We start from the raw sequence: 12310 nt of genomic DNA on the forward strand, positions 1-12310 counted from the left end.
TATCAGCTGAGGGAGAGATGAGCCAGGTTTGTGCATCTGATCGAGATGCATGCGTGCCAGCAGCAACGTACTGTGCAACAGCCTCCAGTCTCAGGAAAGGAAGAACGAGAGCTGACGACCAAGAGGATGGACATCGGCCGAGAGTCTTGGGTCAAAAGACAGGAGAGACTTGGAAAGGAAAGGCCATAGGGGACAAGAGGGAGGAGGTAGAGGTAATACTGAACTGATTAGCAGGAGACTCGGAGGGGTGAAAACACCAGGCAGTGAAATGAAGATTCTGGGTCTCTGTATGGTGCCGAGTTCCCTCAGTACGAGTGGGGAGGGGTGGTTAAAGGAGCCGTCACAAGAGAAGGAGCCACCCTAGGCAGCAAGGAGGTAGTCTCTGGGAAGGGGGCTTAGGGCCCTAGAAAACAAATGGGAGGGTCGGGAGTCAACAAAGGAGCCAGGTCTGGGCCTAACGTAGCCTGGAATACAGAGCCAGATCTTTTATATACAAGAGCCTCCGGGATAGACTACGAACACAGCATTTTTTCAAGACTGGTTGTGAGCAAAGGGATACCACCTACCTAGACCGAGCGCTGGCCAATGCAGGAAGGGGTGCGTCGTCCCTAGCTATACTTCCCTTTTTTAACGAATCCTACCTCTATTCTACACAGGTGGGAAAACCTCTCCCGCTCCAGCCTACACACCCAACCATCCAAGGGCAGCCCTTTTAGCAGATCTACTGATCTGAACAAGATCTCCACGGGTGTGCACCTTAGCAAGAGAAGGGGCAAAGCAACTCTCACCGGCCCCCAGGAATTCACACCCGAGCCATTATAAGTTGATATTTTTGGTGAAGGGGGAAGAAAGTAGCACAAGCTGTAATTTTTAGTTTATATAGTGTTAAGTTTCGACAGTAAGTCTTTTAGTCTCAACTTACCTGCATTCAAGACCATGGTAGTTTGTTCATCCGGAAACTGTTGATGGGGTTTGGCTCGGCAACATTAGTGCCACTACTGATAATGGGTATCAGTCTTTCAAATCCACTTTCCCGTTCAATGGTCTAGTCTGTTGGATGCATGTCGTGTAGCTACACTAGAAGTTCATTTTTGCTGCACACTGCCTGCATGCCTCTTACACTACTTACCTTGACATTTAATAATCATAGGGGACAACAAAACAAACTTGTATATGAAACGTTTATTACGTTGATTTAGGAAAGCAATTTTGACAAAGGGGCGAGAATTTTTCAAAGTTAAATTTTGACCTAAACTACCACCAAAACATTATTACGCTCTTATACATTTCACATTTGGCAGTCGATTTCAAGCGCTGATTGGTGACTTGCTAGAATCGTTAAATTTATACCAATATCTTTCATGGGGAGGCCGTTCATACTATTAATGCAGATTACAATGAAAATGAAAATTCTAATACCATTCTTTTGAATATCGCCTGCTAGGCAAACTACACGTCCACCTAGAAGATAGGCAGAGCACCCTGCAAAGTACTCTTGATAAATCAGTGTGAACATAAGTACAAACCCAGAGAAATAAAGCTCCTCAGTTGACTGGTCTTCAAATAAAGCAGATGAGAACACTCGGCATCAGGAGAGTTGGGACATTTTACATTTGAGTGACAACGTTGAATGGTGTTAAATCTCCCCTTCTACTGACAATGGTGGTGGTACTGCCAGTAAGTTTCCTCATCGGGTCATTAAAGGTAAAGGCCAAATATAAAAATCCCGCCCAACTGTGAAGATGGTACCATTAATCAAATTGCTTCCCATTCCCGCTAGATATCTCGCCTGATCGCCGATCATTCTCAACAGCGCCAGAGAATTTGTATAATCAAATGTTTCCATCATTACTCCATGCTTATATCCAACAATGTCAATATCTACCGCATTTATTATTGATCTTGTAGACACCAACTGGCCACGACAACAGAAAATCAGCTCAATTTTGAAGGGGTCACATCTAATAAACCAATAAGTAATACATTATTAATCTTAAACGTACAGTGAATTCATGAGTTGTAACACTTGATATGGCATTTTAAAATGTTAACACCTCGAAAGCTACAAAAATTTAGTTTCGTGTTGCCAAAGAATCTAATTATGGTATACTTTCTTGGCTACAACAACATGATTCACTGGTTAATACAGTAACAATCTCTTCATACTTGTTGGTTTTGTCCGCTGACTGTCAGTACGCAACGTTACATACAAAGAGGTGGGACCGAGGGAGCCCGACCCCATGGGAAGTACAAAATGCTAAGTGGTTCATTTAGCAGTAATAGTAATGCAGTCTGGCTGGCCGCCCCACTGAGAAACGACCAGCCGACCCAAGCGCTGTTTTCACACTATCAAACTCTCTCCATGCTGGTCCAGAGAGCTCCAGTTAGTCCCATAGTCTATATTCACTTTACAGTCTCTCAAGATGGCAGGCAAGAGCTGCAACACTCGCCGGGTAGCCTGTGCACAATTGTTAACCTAACAGCTGGGACTGCTCCTCAATGGTGAGTCACAAATGCACTGGGAAAGAAATGAAGACTTCTCGATACATTAACAAGCTCGAGGAAGTCTTACAGGCAGCAGAGGGGCCGAGGGGCGACCGTTGTGATGATGTTGCGGCCATGAGTATCGAGGTGATGAGCGTAGCGTCACTGAGGAGCGCCCAGCCGCAGCCTCGACTACTGGTAGCCACGCTGGCGGTGTGAAAAGTGAGGTGAGGAATGGTCGACCCTTAGGCATCATGACTTGAAGGTTGTAGTATGGAGGGTCGAGTGAAGCATGCTATTAAGGGTTGCATTTATCAGTTTTGGTCGCCCCCTTCATTAGCATCTTCTCCCTCGCCCTGCGTGTCGCTCGTCCAAAGCGTCAGGTTGTCTCGCAAAAGCTGCATAATGAGCGTAGAATCCTTATATGAATCTTCATTTAGCGTATCTAACTCTGCGATTGCATCGTCAAATGCCTGTAACAAAAACATTAAAGGCTGAGTAAAATAAACATTAAATAATTGTACAAAAATATTGCAAGATTTGTTAGAAAAACTTTAAAAACACATTAAAACTATTGCTAAGGTTTATGTATCTAGGCATATTTACTCCCATAAAGCAGGAAAACATGCAAACTTAATCACTGTTCATATATTACGAAGGAATTTTTATGTCTAGATTAGTTCGATAGCACACAACAGTAATTTATGTTTAATGACGAAAATGTGCTTTGTAATGCAATAACGAGACGCAGGTATCGCAGGAGCACCCGAAGTTAATAACTGTAGTTGGGTAATCGCAAGAGTCCGGGGTATAGGGAGCAACAGGTTCCCCAGAAATGTCATCCGCCATGCAGGACACCTATTGTGCGTCACTGCACTCTCGTGACCCTGTGTGCTTCAGAGGGTATGTGGAGAGAAAATATATGCTTGCCAAGGAATATTTTGACAACCCACATACTCCCATTTCAGAAGCTTGTTGACCCAAAAGGCTACTGAACTCCACACTAAACTACACTATCATTCAAATGTTAGTTTTAACACAGGGTAAGGGTTAAATTAAATCTAATATCAGTGATCTACCCAGCTAATATAGCTGATCCCATGACACACGGGGTCATGCAGAAGGGTCAAGGGGTCAAGTTAAAGTGTCACGCGAGTCACAGCAGCCGCTCATTGGTTCAGGTCTCGTTACCTGCTTGGCTAAGTGACACGCTCTGTCAGGGGAGTTCAGGATCTCGTAGTAGAAAACGGAGAAGTTGAGGGCCAGGCCTAGCCTTATGGGATGAGTAGGCTGCATCTTAGACTTGGCGATGTCGAAGGCCTCTTGGTATGACTTCTGGGAGTCGTCAACCACAACTTGAATAACAAACAAGGGAGGGTAAAATAAATAATGAAACTAAAGATAATTAGGGATCTGCACGCAAGTGAGTTGCCCATCACTCTGCATTATTACATGTTGCTCCCCGTCACCACCGGTCCCCTGCAAGGCGAGATTGTAGTACCTGTTTAGCTAGCTGGCATGCCTTATCAGGCGAGTTGAGGATCTCATAGAAGAAAACTGAAAAGTTCAATGCCAAACCCAGCCTGATAGGGTGGGTGGGCTGCATCTCTGCCTTGGCGATATCGAAAGCCTCCTGGTAGGATTTCTGAGAGTCGTCCACAACACCTGAATGAAGAAATCAGTTTTATTAAAGCATTTATAAAACCGTATGCACTTAGTGGAAATGTACTATTAAAACTTTGTCCAGCTTTATTTACCCAAAATGGATGTTGAAAATTCCATTCACCATGTCAATTACATTTGTTCATTAAAAATATAACTGCTTTTCAAAGTGGCTATTTTGCACTTCTAGCCATGCCTCCCAGTCTGATTTCCATGCATAGATAAGAACCAGTAACTATCCAATTAAATTTCCATATCTTTAATACACTAAAAGTCTAGATTTAGTGCTCTGTGCTTAATTTTGGTGAAAATCAACAGCTTCTCAATTTAGATGTTTTACTGAAAGTACTTGGGTAGCAAATGCTCTCCAGTATTTCTAGGTCGGCAAGTTCAATAGGAGTGACCATGACACGCAAGGGGTGGAGGGAGATTTCCAACAAATTATGGTAGAGGCAATGGCTAGCTGGTAGTTGTGCAAATTAAGATGCAGTTTAAAACATTGAACACAGCCCTATAAAATACTACCACCTTTCACACGGTGAGGATTAGTTTGTTCAGCTGAAGGACTCAAATGCCTCTAGTAACTATGAACACTAATGCAACAATAAACCATCATAATGGCATTTACAAAATACTAATATTGGCGAGGAAGGTGTGTAGGAGGGAGACGGTTGAGGGGATGGAGCTTGGCTGTGATGAGTTGGCACAATGCCAGTGAGTCATCATGCAGCTGCAACCACTCTCCTTCATACAATGCAGGGGGGGGGGGGGATCTATCTAAAGAGATTTTCATACAAGGTGAAAAGCTTAATTTATGACCACCTTTGTGGTGGGATACATCTAGGATAATAAGGAAGGACACTTCCAAACAAACCCACTTTTACCAAACATGGGAAAGCATATTGTCAGGCAAAGCAAGTTACGTAGATTTCAGAATTCCAGTTCTCTGGATAATTTGGACCATTCAGAATAGCCAAGGAAACAGGTTAGAACACTTTAACCTAGAAAAAGCCAGAAGAATGTACAACTAAATAGGGACAAGAAGGGGGCAGAGGTAAGACTGCAGTCCCTCCTAATCACTAAATAGCATTTCTTACAATAAACTTTAAATTTAACCTTTATTTTGAGATTTAGGCAAAGGCCATGTACGAGTTTGATTACTTTGTGCCAACATTTTCCACAAACCCACTAATTTCTAAAAGGCCCTTATCCAGGTAATATGGCGAACCATCTCCAGATGCAAAACTTGACATTAACACCTATATGCATTTAATAAAACTTTGCTCCGTTTCAAGCTTGCAGTTGCCAACATTGTCAAGCTTTGCCACATTCAAGAAGTCACCCAATGCACCAACTAAGTGGCAACTTTCACAATAGAATCTAACATGAACTCTTCAAAGGCACGTTCCAATAGTTATCACTTGCTTAGGCCAACATTGTTGAACCTTAATACAGCATGTATAAACAAATGCCAAATTATATACTTGCAACTAAAGGTGTAGTTATATAATTCCAGCACATACTTTATACAACTTCACAGGTGGAAACTAGTAACAATACAATTAAGAAACTGACATGACTGGCATTTATCAAAATGTCTATACACCTCTACTTACCAATCACATTGCAGAGAAGTAATAACACACCCCCATCACTTTTACACTAGTGCAAGCCTGATCCCAGGTTTGACCAACTAGAACTATCAGAACCAGTTCCTTGTTATCATGGTGTTTAAAATGGCTACCTAACTACACCAATTCTCTACTCTGGCTAGACAGGTGCAGAAAAGATTTCACTGTCTGGATATTACAACCCTAAAGTTTAACGATCACCAAACCATGGTAATAGTAAACCGAGTTTTGAACCTAGGAATTTGTTAAATGACTAAGGAAAATGCAGCAAGAACCATGTGTACTTACCCGCTCGAACATCACCAGTGGCCACCTCGGCCAGATACCTGTAGTAATCTCCCTTCATTTTTAGGTAAAATACCTTAGACTCTGGATTCGAGGCCTTGGGAATAAGGAACTTGTCAAGAAGACCCTGTATGAATAAAAAATATAAGTTATAACTACCTTAATACCTATAACTACAAGTAAATCCTACTTAAACTTTACTACCTTAACTTTAAAAGCAAGTTTACTCTAGCACCGATGAACACCGATGCATTTAAAGTCAAATCGGGACATTATTAGCTCCACCGTACAATACCAACAGAGATCCCATGGGTGGTACATAGTCTTCCAGCTACAGGTAAACTGCGAGAAAGGAAGACCACCACAACTAGACTATTTACATAGATCATAAAAAGCACTCGATACTGCTCCCCACGAAGATTATTGTACAAGATTGAGAAGCGGGTCGTGATACCTAGGGAGAAAAAATGGGCAGACACAGGTGTTAAGGTGTGGTTTCAAGCTGGAGGAATTTAGCAAGGAGTGTCCCACCAAGCTGTCCTGGGACTGCATGTTCTTAATTGATATGAACAACATGTGAGCAAGTGTGCTTTGACATGTCAATGTTTGTCAAGCTGATGAGGAATGTGAACACAAATTGCAAGTTATAGCAGGATCGAGGCAAACTTCAAGGGTGGTCAAATGGTTGCTGGAATTCAATCCCAACAAGTTTTAGGTGGAATAGGGGAATATGTAAGGTAGACAATGATAGCCTCTTCAAATTTACAGAAATTAGGACATGATGGGAAGAAGCTGGAAACATTAGCCAAAAGAATGCAAGGAATTTCCAAAAGTGTGTATGGGTAGTCTAGAGGAATACACCAATAGTGTTTTCTTGGCTCTGAGGTCAAAGCAATTTGGTGGCACATCTTTGCACCTCATTTGCTTTTCCAGACATGAACAACTGCTGCATACTGTCGAATAATTTCCTTACAGAAAACTCAATTTTTATGGTTTTAAGTCAGTTGATATGTACCCTATACTACACAAGCATTTTGACCATAAGGTACCTACCAGTCCAACCAACCTCCTCAAACCTTGAAATCAAAACTTCATACCTAATTTCAACATTAATAAAATCCACAAGTGTACTTACCAATACATCCTGGCATATTTCTCTAAGTTCTGTTTCAACCTGTAGAAGAAAAATTTGTTTTAAGAGTAAGCAAACATTTAAATCTCCAATACTGTATATGCATGAAAACCACTATGACAAGAGCTTAAACAAGCTGCTTACCTTCTCTCTGTATTCCTTTGCCATTTGTTGTTTTCGTTCTGAACCCTCTGTTTTCTGTTCTATGGAGGAAATAACTCTCCAGGAACTTCTCCGAGCTCCTACAACATTCTTGTACGCTACTGACAAAAGATTTCGCTCCTCATTTGAGAGCTCCACCCCTGGAAATAAAGATGAAATACATGACCACCAAATGAATGAGCCAAAGATATCTCCAACTATCTACTCCACAAATCAACTTATACACACCAGCCCGATATAGCTCCGGGAGCCTCCGGGTCTCACCCAGAAAATGGTGTTTAATTATATTCAATGCTTTTTTTTTTTCCTGGGTCTTGGTTAACTCATTACATTTATATAGCTGTATGGTTTGGTTATCTTTCTGGTCCATTAAATGTTAAATGCAAGTTTCTTGACCAACAAGCAATAATGCAGCTGCAGCTTCCAACTTTGAAAAAGTAACCAATACCCAGGCATGCTTTGGTAAATTACACTTAATAAATTTCCATGAATGCAAAATATAGTACTTCAATTAATAAAATTAATTTTGTAGTTTTCACTAGTGTAGTAGTGCACCCATCTTCAGTATTTTGGAGGGGGGGGGGGGCTGCATTCCATTGTGACCAGACCCTCCCGATTGAAAACTATGCTAAATGCAGCACGTGTCAGGAACTAGCCTAATTAATGAAGTACCCTCTTAAAGGTTTTAGCCAGTTTTGTAATGTTAATTATGCCAATCAAATGGAGCACTTTAAAACCAGCCTTGCCTAATTTAAAGAAATTTCTTTAAAACATACTTGCCATTTTCCAGTGTGATTTTGCACACTATGCATCTTTAAATTCTGGGGTGCAGATTTGGTACCCATACCATTAATCATTTCCAAACTAATGAGCTCACTTCATTTCATGGAGTATAAAGATTTTAAGCAATCAATGTTTTAGAGTTTACTTTAGCAGTTTTCAGGGCTAAGCCCCAAAATCACCTCAAGGTAAGGTAGCAATAAATGTGCATTGCACAGGTTTAAGTGCAAAAATTTCTACAACCTTGAATGCAACAGTTAATGTTGAACTGTATTCAATCTGAGCTAGAATCTTAAGATCTTTTGCATCTCATTTGAGTCTTGCTATTAAATTATTTTTACAAATTTAATCACCTTTTTACAAATTTAAGGTCGTGTGATTTCAAAATTCATCCTTAGTATCAAGCAAACTACATTGTAATTAACCATTAGAAGTAAAATTTACTATCTTCGGCCTTGTTCTGGGTGCTATGCTATGCTACTATTCTAGCACTCATAATATTTCGAAGCACTTTCAAGGCATCCAGATCCAACATTTGAGGGCAACTAGCACTAAACCCATGAAAAGGAACTTTAAATTTTTGTCAGCTTTGCAGCCCATCCCTTATAAAGGGATGGGCTGCTATTTTAAGGCGTCCAAGTCAACTTTACTTTAGAACAATACATTTCAGATTTACTGAATTTTGGCTATAAAACATGGTTAGCAAGAACAAAGTAAACTAACTGACTTGATCCATTTCAGATTTTCAAATACTGTAGTCATTGATAGTATTGGAAAGGCTAGACAGTACTATAGTTAGGGGAAATTCCTAAATTTCCTAATGCAAAAGGCTTCCCCCCCCCCCAAAAAAAAAACTGCCAAATTTGGTACAGTATTTTGAAAAATCTAAATTCTAGAAGTTGGCATACCAATTTTTATCTTCCTGATTAAAAATGCAGTGTTAAGTCTTCAGTTTTAATTACAGTATATAACAATGTAAATAATTTGAAGCGATTTATTTAATCTGTTTTGTTAATTTTCCCAAAGGAAAAAAATGAGTTGGCAATGTGCCATTATTGCAAGAATCTCAATTCAAAAACCATTTAATACTATAGTTTATCAATTTCTCAGAGCTAAAAATCTAGTCTAATTTAATTTTATCGCCTTTTTAAAGTGTCAAGGATGTCGCCAGTATCTACGCTCCCCAGCGGCTCAGGATTTTAAACTTTGGCTACATTAGACAAAAGTAGTCTAGGAAAACCAGGCTGCAATAAATCTACAATAAAACACTTGCAGGTCTCCCAACATTGACAAGAAGCCCATGGATTCAGTCAATTCTAAATGGCAGAAAAATAATGTCAGCCGACGTGTGGTAGGGTCAAGGACAATGCCGTGTCATACGACCACTTACCCATTTTTATCAAGCACCATGTTACAGGTATTTGCATGTAGTATCCTGTGTATACAATATGCTTAATTGTTTATGAATTTTTAGTAAATTTACAAACTAAAACTGCTTTGCTTTTATAAATTATAGTCTGGACATTGGTAAAGGAAAAGACTGCTCATTCCTGTTAAAAGGTATAGCACATTCCCTTCCCACAGCGTGTGTTAAGGGGACAGAACTACAAAATATGCAATAAATGAAAATGGTGTCAAAATTTTTCCAAAATGTTAAAAAAATATGAAACTCTTATCAACTGAAATCGTGTCCAACCTCTTATCACAATAGCACAAAGAATTTATTTATAAAAAGTGATTTTCTAATTTTTCACTATCGGGCAATTTGCATGAAACATACACCTGACTGCACGTAAGCCTATCTGTAAGGGTGCCAATTTTGGAGGCAATTGGTTGATGTCAACTTCAGCCACATGTGGCAGAACCTTTGACTTCATTTCTTTTCAAGTAACAAAAGTGACTACTCATTCAATTTACATGCAACTTGCACCTTTAGATTTTACATCTCAACAATTTGTCCAAACTTTATTCCTAAGTTCATTTATTGATTTTATATTTATAAATATTATATATTTGCATAAATTTTTTGGGGGAACTGACTTTGTATTAGTAAACCTAAACATTTTGGATAATCCAGTTGGACAAATCCTATTATATGCTAATGTGATAGATTAGTGTCAAATGATTTCATTTGAAACTAATGGTTGTAGAGTAATTTTATAAATGAAAATTTGCTTAAAGATGCCTTTATAGATCTTATTTTTTTTAAAGATTAAGATCTTCTTAAATCTTTATTTGAACCTATCAAATTAGACATCTACCAGGAATGTGACAGACTTCTAAATCACTATCAGTATTACAGGAACTTTACTTTAGAACAATGCTTTTTAAATCTATAAATTCATAATTGTGTTGCAACCTATATTCACCAAATATAGGTTGCACTATTCAGTACTATAGAAAAATAATTTAGAAATATACAATAGAATAATACTCTGCAAACTGAAATATTGCCAGAACAAAGTTGGAGGTACAGTATAAATAACACTGGTTGAAGTCAACTTCACCCAATTTCCTCCAAAATTTACATCCTTACAGATAGGCCTACATTCTGCAAGGTGTACAAGTCATGCAAATCGACTGATAAAATAAAAACGAAATTTTTTTTTATTTTTTTTTTTTTTTGGGGGGGGGGGGGCATAAAACTAAATATTAATACTTTATTATATGTTATTGTGATAGCTTAGAGTCAGACCTGATTTCAATTGACACTTGTTAGTTTTTGACCACTTTGGAAAATGACTTTCTTCCTATTTATGCTACAATGCTGAGACTTGGACCAGTTGAAACCAATTTTATATACTAGTCAAAAAAGTTTGAAATCAAACCAGTTTTCATTTATTGCATATTTTGCCAATATACCCCCTTAATGTGCAGTTGTCATACAATGATACCCAGAGTATGTTAGTTTATTAACGAGAAAAGACTACCTCCAAAGGATACCTGATCAGGGCGATTCATGCCTGGCCACATCCAACAGCCTGGTTCAACAGACCAACTTGCAGGCCTTGTACCAGGACTTGGGCTGTTGGGACCTTGACCCCCAGAATCAACACAGGTAACCACAAGGTAGGCAAGGGGAATGTTCACTGACCAGTCCAGTGCATCAAGAGATGGCATTGGCTCCCTCGCCATTAAAATATGGGATAAAGTACCAGAAATTTAAAAAATTCCCCTTTTGATTGGGGAAGTAATAAAAATATTTTATTTTGACTATTGCCAATCTTGCCCTATGTACTTATTTATGGGAATGGCTCTTTGGTTCCACCTTTCAACTTTGAATTGACAGGCTTTATGCAGCACACATCACAATAGCATGATGCATCAAGTGAACAAATCCACAAAGGCCGTGACGAGGATTCTAACCTAAATCCGAGAGCATCTGATTGGGATGGATGGGGCAGCATCTGGGATCCTGACAGGTTCAAATCCTCGTCACAGCCTTGTGGATTTGTTCAGGCTTTATGCAAATTGGGCTGCCAAAGTATCTACATTTAAAGCAGAGTATGGAGCCTCACCACTTAACCCTGCAAATTGTTTAACCATCTTTATTAGATGCTCATCTACACTAACCCCACTTAATGTTTTCCATTCCCAAAAATATTGCAAATACTGAATTAGCCTCATTAAGGCCAGTTGTGGATTTTGCTTGAGCATTTATACCTAACTATGGGAAACACTTGCAGACAATGCAGTACAGGCTTTATAGTTTAGGGATACCATCATACCCTTTAACATTTTATGGCAAAATGCACGAGACACTTGCAACATGACAAAGTGTAGTGACTATCCATCAAAACCTAGACCCACCAATTTTGCTCATTTAACACTGCAAAACATTTTAACTACAGTTTTTGGGATGTAAATGTGGTTAAATCCATTTTGCATTTTATACTCTGGATCCTCGATGAACAATATCCTAATTACTGTATGTTCTAAACAGTATGTACTGTTTAAATTGTTCAGCAGTACAAATGCTCTGTTGTGTAACCAAGGAGTCCTGCTAGGCCAAGCCTGTGCAAAGGGCATACCTTGGTGCGCTTCCGTGGCTTAGCATCCCCGCGGCTGCTCGCAGCCTGACGTACGAATCAGCCGGGTTGATCAGGTATCCTTTGGAGGTGTTTATCCAATTCTCTTGAACACTGAGGGGTTGGCCAGTTATGCCCCTTATGTG

At 39.5% G+C, this 12310-nt stretch overlaps 1 protein-coding gene across 2 annotated transcripts in view; it reads right to left on the reverse strand.

The window, feature by feature from the left end:
- Window positions 1-1167: 1167 nt before the first annotated feature.
- 14-3-3zeta (tyrosine 3-monooxygenase/tryptophan 5-monooxygenase activation protein zeta) overlaps window positions 1168-12310 on the reverse strand; it is a 31057-nt gene continuing 19914 nt past the window's right edge. The window contains exons 3-7 of one of the 2 annotated variants that reach the window (XM_045752348.2): window positions 7339-7496; window positions 7198-7236; window positions 6066-6189; window positions 3986-4149; window positions 1168-2957 (exon numbers count right to left, since the gene is read on the reverse strand). In XM_045752348.2, the coding sequence (XP_045608304.1) occupies window positions 2799-2957; window positions 3986-4149; window positions 6066-6189; window positions 7198-7236; window positions 7339-7496 (644 nt within the window). In that variant the 3' untranslated portion in view covers window positions 1168-2798. Of the gene's footprint in view, window positions 2958-3675; window positions 3840-3985; window positions 4150-6065; window positions 6190-7197; window positions 7237-7338; window positions 7497-12310 lie in introns of both variants that reach the window. The other variant, XM_045752349.2, reaches the window with a different exon arrangement.

Source organism: Procambarus clarkii, chromosome 79 (assembly GCF_040958095.1).
Source record: "Procambarus clarkii isolate CNS0578487 chromosome 79, FALCON_Pclarkii_2.0, whole genome shotgun sequence".
Classification (NCBI taxonomy): domain Eukaryota; kingdom Metazoa; phylum Arthropoda; class Malacostraca; order Decapoda; family Cambaridae; genus Procambarus; species Procambarus clarkii.